Source organism: Gorilla gorilla, chromosome 16 (genome assembly GCF_029281585.2).
Source record: "Gorilla gorilla gorilla isolate KB3781 chromosome 16, NHGRI_mGorGor1-v2.1_pri, whole genome shotgun sequence".
NCBI lineage: Eukaryota > Metazoa > Chordata > Mammalia > Primates > Hominidae > Gorilla > Gorilla gorilla.
Genome location: NC_073240.2, coordinates 41,499,508 through 41,522,657, shown reverse-complemented (window position 1 = coordinate 41,522,657; position 23,150 = coordinate 41,499,508). Strand labels below are relative to the sequence as shown.

General features: G+C 49.1%; 2 protein-coding genes across 4 annotated transcripts in view; one reads left to right on the top strand and one right to left on the bottom strand.

The window, feature by feature from the left end:
• Window positions 1–505: 505 nt before the first annotated feature.
• ZFYVE19 (zinc finger FYVE-type containing 19) lies at window positions 506–7,478 on the bottom strand. Of its 3 annotated transcripts, none has more exons than XM_055363395.2 (11): window positions 7,383–7,478; window positions 5,814–5,935; window positions 5,596–5,646; window positions 5,084–5,202; window positions 4,838–4,983; window positions 4,297–4,405; window positions 2,173–2,376; window positions 1,658–1,737; window positions 1,264–1,362; window positions 1,005–1,132; window positions 506–927 (listed from the first exon to the last, which is right to left on the bottom strand). In XM_055363395.2, exons 4-11 carry the CDS (start codon window positions 5,127–5,129, stop codon window positions 849–851), a joined length of 891 nt encoding a protein of 296 aa, XP_055219370.1. In that variant the 5' UTR covers window positions 5,130–5,202; window positions 5,596–5,646; window positions 5,814–5,935; window positions 7,383–7,478; the 3' UTR covers window positions 506–848. The 3 variants fall into 3 exon arrangements, with proteins under 3 accessions (XP_055219370.1, XP_055219368.1, XP_055219369.1); XM_055363393.2 differs by having other exon boundaries at window positions 7,186–7,435; XM_055363394.2 differs by lacking the exons at window positions 5,814–5,935; window positions 7,383–7,478 and adding an exon at window positions 7,186–7,340.
• Window positions 7,479–7,575: 97 nt separating this feature from the next.
• The window catches only part of DNAJC17 (DnaJ heat shock protein family (Hsp40) member C17), a 41,240-nt gene continuing 25,665 nt past the window's right edge, over window positions 7,576–23,150 (top strand). Inside the window, exon 1 of the mRNA XM_055363396.2 lies at window positions 7,576–7,685. Within this exon, the coding sequence (XP_055219371.1) occupies window positions 7,608–7,685 (78 nt within the window). The 5' untranslated portion in view covers window positions 7,576–7,607. The remainder of the gene's footprint in view (window positions 7,686–23,150) is intronic.

The following is a 23,150-nucleotide window of genomic DNA, read 5'->3' as shown; positions in this document are numbered from 1 at the left end:
CCCGAGGGCTCTTCATAGTTGGTTCCAGCCAGGGGCAGGAAAAGAAACAGCAGACGCAATGCAGAGGCATGTAAAGGGTACATGCCGAGAGGTCAGGGGTCCGGTTAGGGCGCATTACTGGAAGAGAGATACTGAGACTGAATGGCAGGCAGGTTGGGACAGGAGCCCTAGGAGCTGGGGTCCTTTGCCAGTAAGGCAGGAAGCAGGGTGTGTGTGCATTGTTCCTGCGTGCATTGTGTGAGTAGCAGAGAGGCTGAGAAATCCAAGATGGTGGGGACTAGTGGCTAAGTGGGGCTGCCCAGAGCTGGAGCACAGTTGAGTTGAATGAATACACGTTTACTTCGTATGAGGCCACTAGGATGGGTAGGGCTACTCCTGCCTGGAGAAGTTCATAGGATGGCTCAACCTTTTCCCCCATTCCCCACAACTGTGCTTACAGCCTGCTCTGTTCCTGCCACCTCTCACAGGGCCCAGGCTCACAGGGTTGTAGAAATGAGATGCTGGGCCCAATGAATCAACATACTTTATTAGATCCACTAAGTGCCAGGGGAGGGGCCTGTGCCCTAGAGCCAGGTTACAGGGCTCACCCGTAGATTCAGTCTGGTCTCTCCCCATCATGCCTCTCAATTCCAGTCTGGGCTTCTAATAGGAGGGCCCCGACTTCTTCCCTCCCAGTCATTCTCTCGAATGGAGAATCTTTCCTCATTCCAGGGACACCAAGGCTCAGGAAGGGACCTATCCATCATCAGTAGAGCCAGACAAGCTCTCCCATCGGACGTCCTGTGGCTGGGCCCAGAAATGGGTGCCGCTGCCTGTGGGACTGCCCTTCCGGGAGGACCAGGGTGTCTTCAGTGCTCTTGGCCTGCACGCGGAGGAGAGTAGGCAGATGTCTGGTGCTCTTTAAGCTCAAAGGCATCATGGCCCTCTCTGTGGAACAAAGGGATACAAGTCAGGGATCCAGGCAGCCCTTGAGCTCTCGCACAGAACATTCCACCTGCACCCACCGGAAGCAGCGGGCACAGAAGAGGTCCCCATCGCAGCCAGTGCAGCGTAGGGTGGCATCCTCATTGCAGATGCAGCACCAGGGGAGCTCCTCTTCCTCAGCCTCAGGCCTGGGGTCCACATCCTGGGCCTTCAGGGATCAGAGAGGAATGGAGGAAGTAAGGTACCCAGTGGGGTGTGTGAGCTGCTGCGGGAGCAGTCAGCCAGGCAGGAAGCAAGGCTGGGGGCAGCCTGGGGGTCTGCATCTGGGGCTTTTCTCACCTCAGGCTCTGCCCTGCGGGGTTGGGTCCAGGGTCGAGAAGCCTGCTCTGCAGGGATGTTAAAGCCACTTGCCTCATCCAGGGCAGCTTCTTCAGTGAGCTGCGGACAGGGTGAAGACGTATCACTCCCCTGCTTCAGGCCCAGGCCCTCCATCTCCCAGTATTTCTGTGCACTGTGGACTTAGCTTCTCAAACTCATCTTTTTCTTTACTTGTGGCCTGTGGCTGCTGATTCCCTATCTCCAGGGACCAGTGGGCAGGTCTGGGTCTGGGTCACGGTGGGGGGCCCAAAGAGAACAGGAGCTTCACAGTTACTGTCCACCCAGCCCCAGAGTAGAGATGGGGCAATGAGGCAGAGATGGGACAAGGGGTGGCAGGTGGGTAATCCAGGCCCACCTGCTGCAGGACTCTTTGGATGGCTGTCTCCTCATCCTCGTCATCATCACTGTCTGGGAGGCGATAGTCCTGGAGGGTCACTTGAAGAGGGAGACATGGGAACAGGGGATGGGGGAGTGAGGGTGAGAGATTTCACATGACTGGCTGCCCTCCTGCCTCCCAGAACTGGTTCGGTTCCCAGGGGCGCTTATTCCAGAGCTGAGAAGCCTCTTCAGCCACCCTGATGACCTGTCCCTGCCTGCCCCAGCCCTGCAGGGCTGGGCCATCACTGAAGCAGGCCTGAGGGCTAGGTTGGGGGCTGGAGCGAAAGCCTCAGCCCCTGAATGGACTGAAGGTCCCCTGCCCTCATGGCTGCCCCTGACTCCTCACCCACTGCTTTGCTCTACCACCTTCCTTGTGGCTCTGGGCTGGGCTCAGTAGATCTCTGGGCGCAAATACCCCCAGCACCTGACTCAGCCCTGCCAGGGAGGCCTTGACCAAGGGATACCAGTGAGCAGCTGCTCCCCAGTCTTCACCTCTCTCGGGGTCCTGTCCCCGCAGCACGGCTAGTCGCTTGGCCAGGGCCAGAATCCGTTCCTGCCTCGTGTTCTCCTCCCGCAACTCAAGTGCTGCCTCAGCCAGCAGTCTGCTCTTCTCCTCCTCCAAGGACCAGTTGGCCTGCCTCTTGGAATTAGTGCTCCCTGGGCCACCCTGGTTGAGGTCATTCTGGTGAGAGGCAGCTGGAAGGGGTAATGCCATCAGGGAGGCCGAGACATCCCAGTATCTCTCCTCAGAAGCCAATGAGCCCATTTCTCAACCCTTTCTTTTTCTTTAATAATTTTCTTTCTTTCTTTCTTTCTTTTTTTTTTGAGACGGAGTCTCGCTCTGTCACCCAGGCCGGAGTGCAGTGGCACGATCTCAGCTCACTGCACCCTCTGCCTCCTGGATTCAAGCGATTCTCCTGCCTCAGCCTCCTGAGTAACTGGGATTACAGGCACGTGACACCATGCCCGGCTAATTTTTGTATTTTTAGTAGAGACGGGGTTTCAACATGTTGGTCAGGCTGGTCTCCAACTCCTGACCTCGTGATCCACCCACCTCGGCCTCCCAAAGTGCTGGGATTACAGGCGTGAGCCACCGCACCCAGCTTTTCTCAACCCTTTCTAATCACAGATCATCAGCTTTTTGCTCAGCACTAGCGCCTATGGTTTCTATCACAAATTAAATCAGTATTCCTCCATTTTTCCAAATGTAAAAAACTAGTAATTTTAGCCATGTCTTTTCCAACCACATCCATCCCCATCTACCTGATATTTTAACATTCTGCCCTAACGGTGGGCGTCTTATGGTTTGAGAATCACTGCCCTAAAGGATCAAGACATGATAAGGCCCAGGTTCAGCCGATCTCTTTGCCTTTCAGGGCAGGAATTAGCATTTCCTGGGATTAGCACAGAGAGGGCAACGAAGGAAGCTAAGAACTTGTATATCACTGGGCAGGAAGAATTTTACCAGATTAGGTGTGGCTCTGACACAGTCACCTTCAGTTTAGTGTTTCAGAGCAAGAGGTTTAAAATCACAGCTTTAGGTTTAAGTCTCATCTCTGCAGCTTAATAGCTGTGTGACCTTGGTCAAGTTCCTCAAGCTCACCAGGCCTGTTTCCTCATTTATAAAAAAGAATAGTATGTACCTTATAAGATTTTTTTTTTAAACAGAGTCTTGCTATGTTGCCCAGGCAGGTCTTAAATTCCCCAGATGAAGCTATCCTCCCTCCTGCCTCTGCCTCCTTAAGTGCTTAGGATTACAGGCATGAGCCACCACAGCTGGCCTCATAAGATTATTGAGGATATTCAATGAGATTGTGCCTCTAAAGCAGGATTTCTCAATCTTAGTTCTCTTGACACTTTGGACCGGTTAATTCTTCATCATGATGTGCTGTCCTGTGACATACTAGATTTAGTAGCATCCCTGGCTTCTATCCTGTAGGTGCCAGTAATATCCTCTGGGTTGTGACAACCAAAAAATCTCTAAATGTTGCCACAAGTAGCCTGGGGGCAAAATCATCCTTTGTTGAAAAACACTGCTCTGAAGCCTTCAAACAGCACTGTCCAACAGAATGTTCTATGATGATGGAAACATTCCATATCATGTTCTATATCTGTGCTGTCCAAGATGGTAGCCATGAAGCCCATATGGCTACTGAGCATTGAGATGTGGCTGGTTTTACTAAATAGCTTCTTCCTCCTTATCAACATCATGATTGCAGAGAATATTCACTGAGTACTCACTATGAGCCAGGTATGTTCCCAAGCACTTATTGGATTATCTCATTTACTCCTCATGATTTCCCTGTGAGGTAGGTTTTTCCATACATACCTTCATTTTACACATGAGGAAAGTGAGACTTAGGTCAAGTAACTTGTCCAGCATCACACAGCTAATACGTGGTAGAAATGGGAATCACTGTCTGATTCTAAAGCCCGTGCACTTAAACACTAGGCTTACACTGGCTCCCTTTGGAGTAAGCACTCAATGAATGGTAACTCTTATAACGTTGATCACTCTCTGATTTATATTCATCTCCCAGAGGGTGGACAGCAGAGCCTCTCCAGTCTGGGGAAAGAGGTAGGGCAGATTCCTAGGGAGCCAAGTGGAGGGGTTACCTGGGCCGCCTCCTTTCCAGCTTTCATCGATAGCCACCTCAGCTGCCAGCTGCGTTAGCAGATCCTGTGTCTGCTGGGCTTGGGTCCTGGTGTCCGGTGTGTGATGTGCCTGCACAGACGAGGAAACCTCAGTGGAGAGCAGGGGTAGCCCAGAAGCAGTCTAGGTCAGGGATGGATGCTAAGTAGTTCTCAAAGCCCAGGGAAAGGAGAGGGATCCAGGGCCCACATAATCAAGTAGGTCTGGCCGTCCCCAACAGGACTGAGGGGCCACTTTTTCCTGCCCTACCCCATCGTGCTGTTTGTCCCTGGTCCCCGGGTCTGGTAGCAGGCCTGAGGATCAGGAGGTAGGAGTGGGAGGCTTTGCCAACTCCTGCAAAGTACATAAAGTATAAAGGTTGGTGCAAAAGTAACTGAGGTTTTTGCAATTAAAAGTAATGACAAAAACCACAATTACTTTTGTATCACCCCAATACCTGTATCTGGGCTTCTGCTGGGTCTTCCCCCTAGCACCCCCACTTCTCTCCTAAGCCATAACACTCACCGGCTGGGGGGTTTGAGAAGGTAGAACTCTGCCCTGCAACGCTGCAAGTCGTGCCTCCATTTCCTGGGTGGAAGGGATGGAACCCTGACGTTCATCCTTTAGGGCAGCCAGCCGTGCCTCTATCTCTGCCTGTGAGGGGACTAACTCTGCAATTGGCATCGGGGGAGCCTTGTAAGGGCCAGAGGCATCTCAGTGCCAGAAGCCCTGGACTGTGTCCTCTAGGCAACCCCATCTGCCCCTGCTCACTGGGCTTGTTCTCCTGGCGGAGTCGTGCTAGGCGCTCAGCAATCATCTGGTCTTGTCGGGTCAGTCCCTGGCTCTGGGAAGTGCTGGGCTTCTGCTTGGCTTCCAAGGCTGCCACACGCCTGGCAGGATATGAGATAGAGGCTCTTGAAGAAGGCAGAGGGGAAGAGTGAAGGCACCCACTCACTGTTTCCCATTCAAATCAAATCATTTCTGGGCACCTAGGGAGGCCTCCAATGGGCAATCTGCTGTGCCCCTCACTCATGTCACCCTGCAGCCCAACCTGGCTGACCAGCCAGAGGGTCCAGCTGAAAGGACAAGCTCTACCAAGTGCCTGTCCTGGAGAGAGGGCTGAAGAGCTGCTTTACCAGCCCAAGAGGGCAGTCAGGAGCCAGAGACGAGAGCATTCTCCTGATTCTGTGCTCATTTTATCTAGAAGATGGGGGGAGGGTCTTTCCCTATGGCTCCCTTATCCTTTCCCCAACGCTCTTTGACTTTTTCTCTTCAGCACTTACTTCTTATAGTTCTGAGGTGGTGACCACTTGGAGGCATTGGCAGAAGACCCTCTACAGAGAAGAAATCTAGTGTTATAAATCCTGCCATCCCACCAGGCAGTGCCCCCGACTCCAAACACTTCCTCGGCTGACTCTCGCGACAGAGTACAAAGCTGTGAGGGCTGGCCAGATGCCCACTGCCATACTTGGCTGAACTTTCACCCATGCCTGCCTCTTACCTGGTCAGGACCTCATGGCATTGCTTGCAGACTTTCTGTTGGGTGTTCCCAGTCCGAGGCACTGCTGCACTGAAGCTTAGGCAGCCTGAACAGAAGGCCCTGCCACAATTCTTACAGCCGTACTACAAGAAACATGAAGCGGGAGATCCCCCTCTCACCCGCCCCTGCAGGCTGCTCCCAGGGACTCTCCAAGCACACACAGAGAGAAGTCACTGAAGTTAGGACCAGCTACTGGGAGGAAGAAGAGGAGTGGGTCCCCTAAGGCCTAGGGATGGTGAGTAAAGCAATTCCTCGGTTTCCAGTGCCTTATTCAAGCCAAATGAAGGTTTATACAAAATTCCCATGCTTTCTACCCTGTTTTCAATTCCCTGACCCAGGGATGTAGAAGACAGATAGATAAAGCCCAGTATTTCAGGCCACTGACTCTTCCACAAAGGAGAGTCAGAGAGACAGGGCAGAGCCGATGCCTCCTCTGCTCTTGCAGAGATGGAGGGAGGCTTGGCTCAGGATGGGCTAACAATAGCCTCCATTTATTAAGCACTTACTATGTGCCAGGCACTAAACCCAGTACTTAACATTCATCATGTGATTTATTCCTTACAATTTACACACATTATTTTACTTAATCTTGATGCCAACCGTGATTATCCTTATTTTGAGAGGGCCAGAGAGGTTACATAACTTATCCAAACCAAGGTCACCGCCTCAATAAGACAGCAGAGCTCAGATTTGAACCCTGACTCCAAAATCCAGGTTGGTGAATGCTGCACGGTCCTGCCTTCCTGCGTGACACTAATTTACTCCATCTAGTTCCCATCATCTCCTGGTCAGAATCCCTGGCCACAACTGAGGCAGAGGGAACCTGCAGTTTACCAGAGGAATCTGGCAGGTCTGTGATAGGGACAGGGCAGTCAGCCTTCACCATGGTGCCCCGGAGGCAGGAGGAAGTGTGGTAATCTAACTCCAGCGACCTGGAGAAGGGCAGGCTGCGGGATGGGGAAGATTTCAGAGCAGAGGGAGTAACGGGCTTGGTGTGATGGACACCGCGCTTCGGAGGAGCAGGGTGGAGAGAAGAAAACCGCCAGATGCTACACTGGGCCGACAGAAAAGAGTAGCTTTGCAAAAACGACGGCAGCGCGCTTTACAGTTTATAGGGAACTCTCACCTAAAGCACTTCTGTGGACCCTCACATAAACCCTGAAAGCGAGAGAATGTTAGCCCCATTTTACAGAAATGGAAACTGAGGATCAATGACTTCATCAAAACCACAAAGCTAGAAAGGAGCCGTAAGACCAAGTCTTTGGACGTTAAGTCCCGCGCTTTTCCCTCCTCTCCTCCCTGGCCCTGCAGCCCTCGGGGAGGGAAGACTCGCCTCCTTCTTGAAGAGGGTGAACTTGACAGCGCAGCCGTAGCACCTACTCTCCATGGTGGCTCCCAGCACCGCAGGGTCTGCAGAGCCGAGATCACGCCGGCCAAGTCCTGGGCCCCTTAAACCCTCACCTCAGCTCCGCCCTTCCTTTCCCTGCCCTGCCCCGCCCCACACGCCCACTGGCACTGTCCCGCCGCGACCTAGAGCAGGGAATCCGGACGCTCTCCTGCAGCCAGCGTACGGCAGCGGCGGCAACGGGGGCTGCTGGGAGTCGTAGTTCATTCACGACTGCCGGCCTCCCTCAGAGTCAGTCAAGCCTGACCCAGAACACAATTCCCAGAGGGCTAGGCGCCGCTCGGAGCCGGCAGTCCTCACGCGCGCTTAGACTCTTGGGAGTTGTAGTACGAATCCGTCAGGCCGGAACCATGGCAGTGACCAAGGAGCTCTTACAGATGGACCTGTACGCGCTGCTAGGCATTGAGGAGAAGGCAGCGGACAAAGAGGTGAGAACGGTGGCGAGGAAGGCTGATCTTGAGAGGTCTGGCGGCCCTTCCTGTCGTAGCGCCTCGGCCACGGCTGGCATCTGCTCTCCAGGTTCATTCGGGTCCTGGGCGGGGAGCGAGGGTCGGCGCTATGCCCTCCGCAGGCGGGCTCCCAGACATTTCCTGGACAGTCCGAGGGCCTCAAGAGGAAGCGGGGTACAGAGGGCTCTTCGCGCCGGGTGGCTGTGCTCTCCCCGTGGCCCCTGTCTCCTAGAGGCCGCGGGGAGAGGCAGCAAGGAACGCTAGCCTCCTCTGCGCCTGCGCAGTCTCGGCCTCCGTTTCCGCTTCTGCCTTGACTGTGACAAGAGGTGCCTCATTTCAGTCTCTTCTGCAGGCTGATTTAATTCTTCCACTTAGAGCCTAGGACGAAAGAAAAGTAAGATCTCAAAGCCTCTCCACTCCCTTTTCATGCCCCCTTGCCAATGTGACCGATGACCCTGCTGTCTCTATTTTCTTTTCCACTCAAGCCCATTGACTCTTTTCAAGTAGCTGATGCCCTTCTCAGCATGTGCTAGTTAGTGGGCTAAAAGCAGGAGGATCAGAAGGTTAAGGCAGATGGTATAGAGGTCCATGCTACCTTAGGTGGTGATAAAGATGTCAGGGAGTGAAACACTGATCAAGCTGGATTTAGGATTTCTTTTATCTCCCCCTGGATCATGGTGGTAGTTTTAACAATATACGAAGGAGAGGCGTTCATCAAATGCAAATTAGTGCCCAACTGAGCCGAGATCGCGCCACTGCACTCCATCCTGGGCGACAGAGCAAGACTCTTTCTCAAAGAAAGAAAGAAAGAAAATTAGTGTCTACTAGGCCGGGCACGGTGGCTCACGCCTGTAATCTCAGCACTTTGGGAGGCCGAGGTGGGCGGATCATGTGGTCAGGAGTTCGAGACCAGCCTGACCAATATGCTGAAACCCCGTCTCTACTAAAAATACAAAAATTAGCCGGGCATGGTGGCACGCACCTGTAGTCCCAGCTACTTGGGAGGCTGAGGCAGGAGAATCACTGGAACCCGGGAGGCGGAGGTTGCAGTGAGCTGAGATTGCACCACTGCACTCCAGTCTGGGCGACAGAGCGAGACTGCCTCAAAAAAAAAAAAAAAAGGAAAAAAAATTAGTGCCCACTAATGTCCCAGTACTTCTGGGCTGCCCTGCTCATGGGGTGAGTGAGCTTTTGAGAAGAGGAAGCTCTGGGGCAGAAAATCAGAGAGACCCAGAGGGCCCTTGAGAAATGCTGTCAACCTGCACAAATCTGTCCCCTGCAGCCGCAGCTGAAATCAGAAATGGCCATGGGATGTCTATGAAGCATCAAAAGCATCTGCTCCACCTCTCTCATGTTTCAATATTTTAGGATTAATAATTCCTAACACCTGTATAATGCTTACTATGTCCTAGACGGTATTTTTTTTTTCTGGATAGTATTCTAAGTGCTCTATGTTTGCAAATTATTATTTTTTAAATTCTTTATTTTTTTTTAATTATTGTTTTTGAGATGGAGTCTCGCTCTGTCGCCCAGGCTGGAGTGCAGTGGCGCGATCTCGGCTTACTGCAACCTCCGCCTCTCTGGTTCACGCCATTCTCCTGCCTGAGCCTCTCCAAGTAGCTGGGACTACAGGCGCCCGCCACCATGCCTGGCTAATAATTTTTATTTTTAGTAGAGACGGGGTTTCACCGTGGTCTCGATCTCCTGACCTCGTGATCTGCCCACCTCAGCCTCCCAAAGTGCTGGGATTACAAGCATGAGTCACCGTGCCCGGCCTATTATTATTTTTTGAGATGGAGTCTCGCTCTGTCGCCCAGGCTGGAGTGCAGTGGCGCAATCTCAGCTTACTGCAACTTCTGCCTCCCAGGTTCAAGCGATTCTCCTGCCTCAGCCTCTCGAGTAGCTGGGACTACAGGCATGTACCACCACGCCCGGCTATTTTTTTTTTTTTTTTTTTTTTTTTGAGACAGAGTATCGCTCTTTGGCCCAGGCTGGAGTGCAGTGGCATGATCTCGGCTCACTGCAACCTCCGCCTTCCGGTTTCAAGTGATTCTCCTGCCTCAGCCTCCCAAGTAGCTGGGATTACAGGCACCCGCCACCACGCCCAGCTAATTTTTGTATTTTTAGTAGAGACGGGGTCTCACCATGTTGGCCAGGCCAGTCTTGGATTCCTGACCTCGTGATCTTCCCACCTCGGCCTCCCAAAGTCCTGGGATTACAGGTGTGAGCCGCTATGCCCTGCCTGCAAATTATTTAATTAGTACTTTATTAATAGTGAGAAACTATTTGAGACATTTCACAAAAGATCCAAGTGGGAAATCTGGAGGGTTTTTTTTTGAGACGGAGTCTCACTCTTTTGCCTAGGCTGGAGTGCAGTGGTGCAATCTTGGCTCACTGCAACCTCTGCCCCCCAGGTTCAGGGAATTCTCCTGCCTCAGCCTCCTGAGCAGCTGGGATTACAGGCATGTGCCACCACACCCAGCTAATTTTTGTGTTTTTATGAGAGACAGGGTTTCACCATGTTGGTCAGGCTGGTCTTGAACTGCTGACCTCAAGTGATCTGCCGGCCTTGGCCTCCCAAAGTGCTGGAATTACAGGCGTGAGCCACCGCGCCCAGCTGAAATCTAGAGTTTCTAACCCTGAAGTTGAGAACTCCTGAGGAAGGCAGTTGGAAGCCATTCTCTATTAATTAGAGAAGTTACATAATCAGATTTTTTTTTTTTTTACTTTTATGTCTATTTTTTGAGAAAAGATCTCACTGTCATTCAGGCTGGAATGCAGTGGCACAATCACAGCTCACTGCAGCCTCGACTTCCTGGGCTCAAGTGATCCCACGTCAGCCTCCCATGTAGTTGGGACTGCAGGTGTGCATCATCATGCCTGGCTAATTTGTTTTGTGTTTATTTTTGCTTTTTTTTTTTTTTTCCAGAGATGGGGTCCAGCTATATTGCCCAGGCTGGTGTCGAACTCCTGGGTTCAAGCTATCCTCCTGCCTGGTCTCCCAGAGTGCTGGGATTGCAGGCGTGAGCCACTGTGCCCTGCCCATAATTGGATTTTAAAGAAAGTATTTGACTGAGTGTGATGGCTCACACCTGCAATCCCAGCACTTTGGGAGGCCAAGGTGGAAGGAATGCTTGAGGCCAGGAGTGTGAGACCAGCCTGGGAAACATAGTGAGATCCTGTCTCTCTATATATATATAAAAAAAAAAGCTGGGCAGGGTGTACGCGCCTGTAGTCCCCGCTACATGGGAGGCTGAGGTGGGAGGATCACTTGAGCCTGGGAAGTTTCAGTGAGCTATGATTTTGCCACTGTATTCCAGCCTGGATGACAGGGTGAGACCCTGCCTCTCTTAAAAAAGAAAAGAAAATTCAACACTAGTGTGCATAATGAAAATGGGTGGGGGTGGGAGGAATGGAAGAGCTGCCACTAGGGGGTCAGGTGGGGCTGGTGTTTAGGCAAGAGACCAAGGTCTGAGCTGGGCAGTGGTGGCTGGGATCCAGTTCTAACTCAGATGAGATAAGGGATATGTGTGAAGCCGCTCTATAAAGGGTAACAGGTGCTGCTCCTGCCTTTAATAGAGGGGGCAAGATTCACGCATACAAGGGAGACATGGTGAGTTCCTTAAGAGGGGTACAAAGTGCTGTGGATGTTCAGTGTAGGCTGAGATTGCTATTAGTTTGAGAGAAGGAATAAAGGAAGGAGAGAAGGTATTTGGGGCCTTGAAGAATGGGCAGAGTTTGGACATGTGGAGATGGAGGCAGGGCATTCCAAGAAAGCAAATGTATATATTAATACATACAGTCTGTTTTGGAGCATAAGTAGGTGGCACCCTCAAAGAGGCCTTACCTATTTTTCTTTTCATAGCAGCCATTCTCCTTTCTAGCACTTACTCCCATTTACACTTTGGATACACTGGCTAGCTTCATGGCAACACACTTTTTGGTAGAAAGCAAGAAAAACCTAGGCCCTGGTGTCCCCGCACCATGGTTTAATACCTGTCATAGACAACCTAGGTTGCTGCCATAGGGCAACCTAGAGGACAAACAAATATTTAAAGTGTATACAAGGAAGAACTCCTAAACTGGTTGTCCAAATAGCCTAGGAGTTCTCAATTTGCCCTCTACAGAAAGGCTCCAGGAACTGGGTGAAGGAACCTCTGAAAATCATGCGTGATTTTTTTTTTTTTTTTTGTATTTATTCTGGAGGAGAGGAGGACTTTTTTTTCTTTTTTTTTTTTTTTGACCCAGGGTCTCTCTGTGTTACCCATGCTGGAGTCAGTGGCATGATTACTGCTCATTGCAAACTCTGCCTCCTGGGCTCAAGCAATCCTCCCACCTCAGCCTCAAAAGTAGCTGGGATCACAGGTGTGCACCGCCATGCCTGGCTAATTTTTGTATTTTTGTAGAGATCGGGTTCCACCATGTTGGCCAGGTTGGTCTTGAACTCCTGGGTTCAAGCAGTCCTCCCGCCTTGGCCTCTGAAAAGTGTTTGGGTTATAGGCATGAGCTACCACGCCCGGCCAGAGGAAGGAATTTTAATCCAAAAGTCAAAGAAGCCCTAATGGAGGCCAAGCTCCCTGTGTTACTGATGGCGAAACTGCAGCTCGGAGAAGGTGGTTAGTGGCAGAATTGGGACTAGAGCCCTGATGCCCTGATGCCCTGATGTCCAGCTCAGGCCTCTGCTCCTTCTGCTAAGGCTCCCTGGCCCTGTCCAGTGCGGTTCAGTGGTAGTGATGAGCACCACCACCAAATTTAACTTGTGTTCAGACTACTTCTCTGAATCTCAAATCTCTGTATCTATCTGCCTGTTTGATCCCTCCATTTGGATGTTTCACAGCGGTCTAAATCTTACTACATCCAAAAATTGGCCAGGCGCGGTCATGTCTGTAATCCCAGCACTTCAAGAGGCCCAGGCAGGCAGATCACCTGAGGTCAGGAGTTTTAGACAGCCTGGCCAACAGGGTGAAATCCTATCTCTACTAAAAATATAAAAATTAGCCAGACGCGGTGGCACGTGCCTGTAGTCCCAGCTACTGGGAGGCTGAGGCAGGAGAATTGCTTGAACCTGGGAGGCGGAGGTTGCAGTGAGCTGAAATCAAGTCACTTCACTCCAGCCTGGGTGACGGAGCTAGAATCTGTCTCAAAAAAAAAAAAAAAAATTGAACTCTTTCAATTCTCTCTCCAAACCTGCTCCTTCCTTGGATTTCCCCATCTTGTGGCACCACCACAAGCTAGGAACCTGGAGTCATTCTCAGTACCTCCCTATCCTCTCACCCCTGCCATCTAGAACATCACCGGGTCCTGATGAGTCAGCCTCCCAAATAATCCCCAAACCTGTTCACCCTCTCTATCTCCACCACTACTGCTCCAGCCCAGGCCCCCATCCACTTAGCTGAATGTTTAGAGGAGCCTGCCAACTTTTTTCTGCTTTCAGCCTATTCCATTCTGATCTATTGAGCCTCTCCAATTCTCCTCACAGAAAATTGAATGATCTTGCTACTCTCTGAAAACCCTATTTAGCACTTCTAATAAAATACTCAATAGAATTTCTTTTCTTTTTTTTTTTTTTTTTTTGAGACGGAGTCTCGCTCTGTCACCCAGGCTGGAGTGCAGTGGCTGCAAGCTCCGCCTCCCAGGTTCACGCCATTCTCCCGTCTCAGCCTCCTGAGTAGCTGGGACTACAGGCGCCCGCCACCACGCCCGGCTAATTTTTTGTATTTTTAGTAGAGATGGGGTTTCACCATTCACAGGATGGTCTTGATCTCCTGACCTCGTGATCCGCCCGCCTCGGCCTCCCAAAGTGCTGGGATTACAGGCGTGAGCCACCGCACCCAGCCAATACTCAACAATTTCTTAGCTCATTCATACATTTTCCTCTGCCAGGAATGCTCTTCCTCCCCTTCTGCTAATCTGAGTTGCTTTTACTTGTCCTTCAGAATTCAGTCGAAATGGCATCCTCAGAGAAGCCTTGCCTTATATTCTATTTCATGGCAGCTGGTTTTTCTTTTTTCTAGCACTTATTTCAGTTTGCAATTATGTATTTATCTGTGTGATTATTTGTCTCATGCCTTAATCCCCTCTGCACTCCTACTTCTGAGGACCAGATCTGATTCATGCTCTTCTGTAGCAGCCCCTTACCTGGTGACTGGCACACAGTAGGTTCTCAATAAGTATTTGTTGAATGAATGAAGTAGTAGCTAAAGAGACCACTGCAACGACTTTACTTGAGAATCAGGAGACCAAGGGCAGTCACTGCGTCTCTCAGGACCTGACTTTCCCCAAATGTAAAATGAAGGAGTAGGGCAAACTACAGTTTGAGGGGCCAAATGGCCCATGACCTTTTTTTTTTTTTTGAGACGGAGTCTCGCTGTCGCCCAGGCTGGAGCATGGTGGCGCAATCTCGGCTCACTACAACCTCTGCCTCCCAGGTTCAAGCAATTCTCTGCTTCAGTCTCCAGAGTAGCCGAGATTACAGGCACCCGCCACCACGCCCGGCTAATTTTTATATTTTTAGTGGAGATGTGGTTTCACTATCTTGGCCTGGCTGGTCTTGAACTCCTGACCTCGTGATCCGCCCGCCTCGGCCTCCCACCAAAGTGCTGGGATTACAGGCGTGAGCCACCATGCCCAGCTGACCTTTTTTTTTTTTAATGGCTTATGTGCTAAGAATGGTTTTTACATGTTTAAATGATTGTAGGAAAAAAAACACAGCTCAACAACCAAAAAAACAAACAACTCAGTTAAAAAATGGGCAAGCCAGGAGTTTGAAATTACAGTGAGCTCTGATCACACCACCATGCTTCAGCCTGGGTGACAGAGTGAAACTCTGTCTGTAAAAAAATTAAAAAAAAAAAAAGACAATCTCAATAGACATTTCCCCAAAGAAGATGTACAAATGGTCAATAAGCACATGAAAAGATGCTCAACTTCACTAGTCATTAGGTAAATGCAGATCAAAACCATGTTGAGGCCAGGTGCGGTGGCACACGCCTGTAATCCCAGCACTTTGGGAGGCCGAGGCAGGTGGATCACCTGAGGTCAGTAGTTCAAGACCAGCCTGGCCAACATGGTGAAACCCCGTCTCTACTAAAAATACAAAAATTAGCTGGGCGTAGTGGCAGGTGCCTGTAGTCTCATATACTCGAGGAGGCAGGAGAATTGCTGGAACCCAGGAGGCGGAGGTTGCAGTGAGCCGAAATCGTGCCACTGCACTCCAGCCTGGGTGATGGAGCAAGACTCCATCTCAAAAAACAAACAAACAAACAAAAACATGTTGTGATACCACTTCACACCCATTAAGATAGCTATTATGAAGACAAAAACAACAACAACAACAAAAAAAAACCCCTGGTGTGATGGCTCATGGAGAGGCTAAGGTGGGAGGATTGCTTGAGCCCAGGAGTTCCAGGCTACAGTGCGCTATGATTGTGCCACTGCACTCCAGCCTGGATGACAGAGAGAGACCTTGTCTCTAAAAATAAAAAGTAAAAAGAGAGAGAGAGAAATAAATGTTGGTCAGGATGCAGAGAAATTGGAGCCCTGTGCATTGTTGGTGGTGCAGATAATGTTAAGATGGTATGGTGAGTCCTCGAAAAATTAAACATGGAATTACCATATGACCCAACAATTACCATATGATTCATATGGTAATTAAATATAGAAGTAATATGATCCAGCAACAGAAACAAACACAAAACAACAAAGGAGAATATACAACAAAGACCATATGTAGCTCCCTAAAATTTTTACTCTCAACCGGGGGCCTTTACAGAAAAATCTGCTCATCCCTGTTGAAGTTAGGGACAAGTTCAGCTCTGCCTTTCTGTACACAGAACTAGCCTTTCTGCAAATGTTCTTCCCTCATATCACAACAAACCTAGCAGGCCAGAAGTGAGCTAAACACCACCTTTCATGGGGATTTAACAATCAGCCATTCTCCTTGTTCCCCATCCAGCCCTAGAGGATACAGGCAGGGCATGGTGTGGTTTTTTTTTTTTGTGGGAAAGCCTTAAGTTGAGGACCTGGGTTTCGGGTGGAAGTGCTCCTAGGGAGAGGATCAGTCTCCTGCTAGAGCCTGAAGCAGCGAGCACCAAATTCTTTTTTTTTTTTGAAATGGAGCCTCGCTCTGTCGCTCAGGCTGGAGTGCAGTGGCACGATCTCGGCTCACTGCAAGCTCTGCCTGCCGGGTTCACACCATTCTCCTGCCTCAGTCTCCCGAGTAGCTGGGACTACAGGCGCCCGCCACCACACCACCATGGCTAATTTTTTTTGTATTTTTAGTAGACACGGGGTTTCACCATGTTAGCCAGGATGGTCTCTATCTCCTCACCTCGTGATCCGCCCGCCTCAGCCTCCCAAAGTTCTGGGATTACAGGCGTGAGCCACCGCACCCGGCCAGCAAGCACCAAATTCTTACACACACACTCACAAGGCGGGGCACTACGGCTGCCAGAATGAAGGATTAAGTCGTGAGTTAATGCTGTTTGCATACCTTCAAGAGAGATTCCAAAGTAATCTCAGGAATTACCTGAGTGACTGCAGTGACCGTCTAATCCTTTTCCTATTTCTGTTCTTGATCCTCTTCACACAGCAGCCAGAGTGAGCCTTTATAATGTAAATCAGATTTTGTCACCTCTGGTCACAACTCCCAGTGGCTTCTCCCAGTCTTAGAATGAAATCTGAAGTCCTTCCCCTGGCCCACGCGGCCCTTACTGCCTGTCCTGCACATTCCCTTCCACCACTCTCCCCTTTGCTGACTGTGCTCCAGCCACATCAGTCCTCTTGATATTTCCTACAACATTGTGATAAACAATGTATTTAACGCAAAATTTACTGCTTACCATTTTAATCCTTTTTGATTAAAGGATTCACTGGCATTAAGTACATTTACATTGTTGTACAGCTATCACCACCATCCATCTCTGGAACTTTTCCATCATTTCAATCTGAAACTCTGTACTCAACAAACAGTGACTCCCTGTTCCCTCCTCCCCCCAGCTCCTGTGAACCACTCTTCTACTTTCTTTCTCTATATGAATTTGACTATTCTATGAACCTCATATAAATGGAATCATGCAATATTTGTCCTTTTGTGTCAGGTTTATTTCGCTTAATTAACATCATGCTTTCAAGGTTCAGCCATGTTGTAGCATGTGTCAGAGTTTCCTTTCTTTTTAAGGTTGAATAATATTCCATTTTATGTATATACCACATTTTGTTTATCCATTCATCTGTTGATGAATATTTTGGTTGTTTCCAGCTTTTGACTATTGTGCGTAATGCTAGTATGAATGTGGGTTAGAAATTTGTTTGAGCCAGGTGTGGTGGCTCATACCTGTAATCCCAGCACTTTGGGAGGCCGAGGGTGGTGGATTGCCTGAAGTCAGGAGTTCAAGACCAGCCTTGCCAACATGATGAAACCCTGTCTCTACTAAAAATAGAAAAACTAGCCAGGCATGGTGGTGGGTGCCTGTAATCCCACCTACCCAGGGGGGTGAGGTGGGAGAATTGCTTGAACCCAGGAGGCGGAGGTTGCAGTGAGCCGAGATTGTGCTACTGCCCTCCAGCCTGGGCGATAGAGCAAGACTCCGTCTCAAAAAAAAAAAAAAAAAAAAAAAGAGATCGGCCAGGCGCGGTGGCTTATACCTGTAATCCCAGCACTTTGGGAGGCTGAGGCAGGTGCATCACCCAAGGTCAGGAGTTCAAGACCAGCTTGGCCAACATAGTGAAATCCCGGCTCTACTAAAATACAAAAATTAGCTGGGCATGGTGGCAGGTGCCTGTAATCCCAGCTGCTAGGGAGGCTGAGGCAGAAGAGTCGCTTGAACCGAGGCGGAGGTTGCAGTGAGCCAAGATTGTGCCATTGCACTCCAGCCTGGGCAATAAGAGCAAAACTCCGTCTCAAAAAAAAAAAAAAGAAAGAAATCTGTTTGAGTCCCTACTTTATGAATTTTTTGTGGTTGTTGAAACAGGGTCTCACTCTGTTGCCCAGGCTGAAGTGAAATTGTGCGATCACAGCTCACTGCAGCCTCAACCTCCTGGGCCCAAGCAATCCTCCCACTTCAGTCTCCTGAGTAGCTAGGACTACAGGCATGTACCATCATGCCCAGCTGATTTTTAAATTTTTTGTAGAGATGGGGTTTTGCTATGTTGCCCAGACTGGTCTCAAACTCCTGGCCTGAAGTTATCCTTCTGCTTTGGCTTCCCAAAGTGCTAGGATTACAGGCATGAGCTAAGATCCCTGGCAGAGTCCCTACTCTAATTTCCTGTTCTAGTGTGGTGGATAATGCCTGTAATCCCAGCACTTTGGGAGACTGAGGCAGGAGGATTGCTTGAGCCTAGGAGCTTGAGATCAGCCTGAGCAACATGGCAAAACCCTGTCTCTACAAAGGAAAAAAAAGAAAAAATTAGCTCATTGTGGTGGCACACGCCCGTAGTCCCAGCTGCTCTACTCGGGAGGCTGAGGAGGGAGGATTGCTTTAGCCCAGGGGGTCAAGGCTATAGTGAATTGAACCACTCCACTCCAGCCTTGGTGACAGAGTGAGATTGGGTCACAAAAACAAAAACAGTTCTTTTGAGTATATACCCAGAAGGAGAACTGCTAGATCATATGGTAATTCTGTGTTTAATGTTTTGAGGAACTGACATACCGGCTTCCACAATGGCTGTGCCATTTAACCTTCCTACCAGCAATACACAGGAGTTCCATTTTCTCCACATCCTTTCCACACTTAAATTTTCTGTTTTCTTTGGATAATAACCATCCTAATAAGTGTGAAGTGGGCCTCCTGTGATTTTTTTCAAACTCACCTAACACATTCCTGATTTTCAGGGTCTTTATACTTGCTAATCCTTCTGCTAGAAAATTCTTTCTCTGGGCAGTTGTCTATTTCCCACACCTAATTCAGGTTTCCATTCAAATATCATCTGCTCAGAGAGGTTTTTCCTGACCACCTATTTAAATGAGCTAGCCCCACACCCTTATCTGCTATTTCGAAGTAGATCTCACTACTACACCTTATAGTACATGCCCATTTGCTTACCATTGCTCTCCCATTAGAATGTAAAAAATCCAGGAAGGAAAGGACTTCCTCTGTTTTGTTTACTACTATGTCTCCAGCACCTAGAACAATGCCTCGCCCTTGGTAGATGCTTAATAAATCTTTGTTGAGTGATTGATGAACATGCATTCTTATTTTCTTGGGCAGTAATATTTTATGATGTAGTGAAATTATTAGACTGAGAGTAAATATATTTACAAGCTTTTGGTTTATAATGCAGAATTGCATTTCAGAAAGGTCATACTGACCTATATTCCCACCCGGTAGGTAGGAAGTCTTCCATCTTTCCACTTGCAGCCCTGACTCTAGAAAGCAGCAATGCTGTGCGCTTGGTGCCTTGCCCAGAGCAGGCAAGGCACTGAACCTATTTTATTTTATTTTTTGAGACAGAGTCTCACTCTGTCGCCCAGGCTGGAGTGCAGTGGCACGATCTTGGCTCACTGCAACCTCTGCCTCTCGGGTTCAGGCGATTCTCCTGCCTCAGCCTCACAGGTAGCTGGGACTACAGGTGCCCACCACCACGCCCAGCTAATTTTTGTATTTTTAGTAGAGACGGGGTTTCACCATGTTGGCCAGGCTTGTCTTGAACTCCTGACCTTGTGATCCGCCTGCCTCAGCCTCCCAAAGTGCTGGGATTACAGGTGTGAGCCACCACGCCCAGCCCACACTGAACCTTTATTAAATTAAACTTGATGGTGTTCTGCCTGGTTCTTTTTCATTTCCCTTCCTTTTCTCCATGAGTGTTTTAGAGGAGGGTTGAAACATTTCCCATAAACAGCATTTTTATTAAGTGCCTGTTGTGTGTCAAACTCTGAGCCTGGTGCTAAGGAAACAGATGTGAAGAGAAGCGGTTTTAGGGCCCCCACACCTTGTTTGTTTCCATCTTTTCTGTCTCTTGCTCCTGGGGCCCATCATTTTGAAATGCAGAGGCTAACGTTGGCAGTTCTTCTAGAAATTCATATTTTTCTTCCTTCCCTCCCCCCTCCCTTCCATCCCTTCCATCCCTTCCTCCCCTTCCTCCCTTCCTTCCTTTTTTTTGAGACACCATCTCCCTCTCCCGCCCAGGCTGGAGTGCAGGGGCGTGGTCATGGAAGCAATCCTCCCGCCTCGGCCTCCTAAAGTGTTGGGATCACAGGCGTGAGCCACTGTGCCCAGCCGAGAAGTTTTATGTTTTTTAATCAGCTGATGATTTCCTAGAGAGGAAGTTGGTGCAGAAAATAACAGTTTTTCCAGAGAGGAGCAAGAGTCGGCTAAAAATATATATTAAAAATAAACTTACAGTGGCTGATGCCTGTAATCCGAGCACTTTGGGAGGCCAAGGCAGGGGGCTCACCTGAGGTCAGGAGTTCGAGACCAGCCTGGCCAACACGACGAAACCCCATCTCTACTAAAAATACAAAAAATTAGCTGGGCTTGGTGGCAGGCGCCTATAATCCCAGCTACTCAGGAGGCTGAGGCAGGAGAATCACTTGAACCCAGGAGGCAGAGGTTTCAGTGAGCCGAGATCGTGCCACTGCACTCCAGCCTGGGCGACAGAGCAAGACTCCGTCTCAAAAAATAAATAAATAAATAAATTTAATAAAGAGAGTAACCGTTTTTATTTTTGTTTTTTGTTTTTTTAAAGATGGTCTCGCTTTGCCCCGGCCGAAGTGCAGTGGTGCAATCATAGCTCACTGCAGCCTTGACTTCCTGGGCTCAGGTGATCCTCCCACCTCAGCCTCCTGAGTACCTGGGCTTACAGGTGTGCACCACCATGCCAGGGTAATTTTTGTATTTTTTGTAGAGATGGGGTCTCACCATGTTGCCCAGACTGGTCTTGAACTCCTGGGCTCAAGTGATCCTCTGGCCTTGGCCTCCCAAAGTGCTGGGATTACAGGCATGAGCCACTGTGCCCAGCCGAAAGTAACAGGTTTTGTTTTTGTTTTTGTTTTTGTTTTTCTGAGATGGAGTCTCATTCTATCCCCCAGGCTGGAGTGCAGTGGCACAATCTCAGCTCACTGCAACCTCTGCCTCCTGGGTTCAAGCAGATCTCCTGCTTCAGCCTCCTGAGTAGCTAGGATTATAGGCATGCACCACCATGCCTGGCTAATTTTTGTATTTTTAGTAGAGATGGGATTTCACCATATTGGTCAGGCTGGTCTCAAACTCCTCACCTTGTGATCCGCCCGCCTCGGCCTCCCAAAGTGCTGGGATTGAAAGTAACAGTTTTTATAACTATCTTTAATGCGTAAGGCTAAGAATTGTTGCTTGTTGCATCTACCATGTGTTGAGAATAGATGGAAATCATGATACGGATGTTAGAATTGTAAATGTGCCTTCATAATCACCTTTGTACTTATTAGCAGTTATAGTTAAGAAAGTGGACTTTGGAGTCAGATTGCCTGGATACTTGCCCCATGACCTAGTTTGTGACCTGGAGCAAATATTTAACCGCTCTGTACCTTGGTTTCCTCGTCTGCAAAACGAGGATGATGATAGTCTGTCCTTGATCGCATTGTTTTGAGGCTTGATCCACGTAAGCATTTGGCACAGTGCCTGGCACAGAGTGAGCGCTCACTATGAGTCAGTTCTTGCTGTTTTCATTGTGAGTCCATCTTCCTTACACTGTAAGCTTGGAAAGTCAAATATGAATCGCCCCCAGCTTCTGTCCGAGGCTGCCCTCCACCTGGACCCCTTCTTTACTCACTCCATTCCTGACACATTAGTGCTGAGTCACCTAACAGCAAATCAGTGATTCTCAATTGAGGCAGTGGTCAGGGTAGAAAGGCGGTGGAGGATCAAGTAGAACAAAATTGAGGATCACCAGAGTTCAACATTTAGTTCACATCAACAAATGAATGGAGTTCCTCACCATGGACAAGGTACTCTTTGAGCATGGTAGGACTTAGAGCTGAGTAAGATACCACTTCTGACTTCTGACAGCTCACACAGTTATATACTCAGTGAACGCTGAGGTGCAATGAATGAGGTTCAGTAAGAGTATACAAGAAAATGCTGTAAGAATAAAGAGGAAGACATGATTTATATGACTGGTGTTTTTATGCAAGATCTTGAAGGGAGAAAAGAATATATTGCAGCAGTTAGAAGGGATCTTCATGGGCTGGGCGCGGTGGCTCACGCCTGTAATCCCAGCACTTTGGGAGGCCGAGGCGGGCAGATCACGAGGTCAGGAGATCGAGACCATCCTGGCTAACATGGTGAAACCCCGTCTCTACTAAAAATACAAAAAAATTAGCCAGGCGTGGTGGCGGGCGCCTGTAGTCCCAGCTACTCGGGAGGCTGAGGCAAGAGAATGGCGTGAACCCGGAGGCGGAGCTTGCAGTGAGCCGAGATCGTGCCATGCACTCCAGCCTGGGTGACAAGTGAGACCATCTCAAAAAAAAAAAAAAAAAAAAAAAAAAAAAAAAAAGAAGGGATCTTCATGGTCATTTACTGTCTTATCTTGTAGACTGGAGAATGGAGGTTCAGAGAGGTTGCAAAATTTTCCACGACCATCCAGCGAGTGAGCATCAGCCTGAGACTAGAGCTCCAGTCAAGATCCTTTCCACTTTTGTGCAGCCCACATGTGTATTTCTGGGGGTCTCACTCTGTCCTCCAGGCTGGGACCACAGGAGTGCACCACCACGCCTGGATAATTTTTAGAAAAATATTTTGTGGAGATGGGGTCTCCCTATGTTGCCCAGGCTGGTCTCGAACTCCTGGGCTGAAGCAGTCCTCCTGCCTTGGCCTCCCAAAGTGCCAGGATTACAGGCATAAGTCAGCATGTCCAGCCTGTCTTTCTCTTCTGTCTGTAGCAGCCTTACCTTTCATTTGAAGCCCTTTGAAGGGTGTGTAGCTCATTCATCTTGGCAGGTTATTACTTGGGGAAGCCAGATGTTTGAAAATGCATTTTGATTGTTTTTCAAGACTCAAAGCTTAAGTCTATTTATCAGGAAAACTACCAGGGAAACTTAATATTGACATTTTCTGGGAGGGAGTTTATATTATAGCATATAAATTACTGCAAGGAAAAGGCTATTTTATCTTTAAGCTAGCTATTATCTTGGTACCACTAGCTACATATTTCTTTTATACCCTAGAAGGTGGTGCATCAACATTGTTCCTTAAAAATTTAAGAAGACTTGGTTTTTGAGGACAGAGGACAGACAAGGGCTTGAAGGAGCAACCGGGGCATGCAGATGTGGAGTGCCTAGCATGACAGGGAATGGGCATGGCCTAGGGTTTGCTGAGGAGGTCGCAGGAGATGAATCTGAGAAATGTGTGTTTGGGCCTCTAGGCCCTAGGGTGGTTACACTTGATTCTGTGAGCATCTGGGGGCCATTTCTGGATCTGAAGTGTGCCTGATGTAGTCTGCTGTCTCCAAAGGGGGCTTTTCCCAGAACCT

What these genes read in the sequence shown, in the direction of transcription:
- ZFYVE19 (XM_055363393.2), bottom strand. Translation starts at nt 7,239, where the DNA reads ATGGAGAGTAGGTGCTACGGCTGCGCTGTCAAGTTCACCCTCTTCAAG. An exon ending in TCACCCTCTTCAAGAAGGAG is followed by an intron (nt 5,936 to 7,185) that starts GCGAGTCTTCCC and finishes TGTTTCTTGTAG; the next exon opens with TACGGCTGTAAGAATTGTGG. An exon ending in CCGCCAGGAGAACAAGCCCA is followed by an intron (nt 4,984 to 5,083) that starts GTGAGCAGGGGC and finishes TGCCAATTGCAG; the next exon opens with AGTTAGTCCCCTCACAGGCA.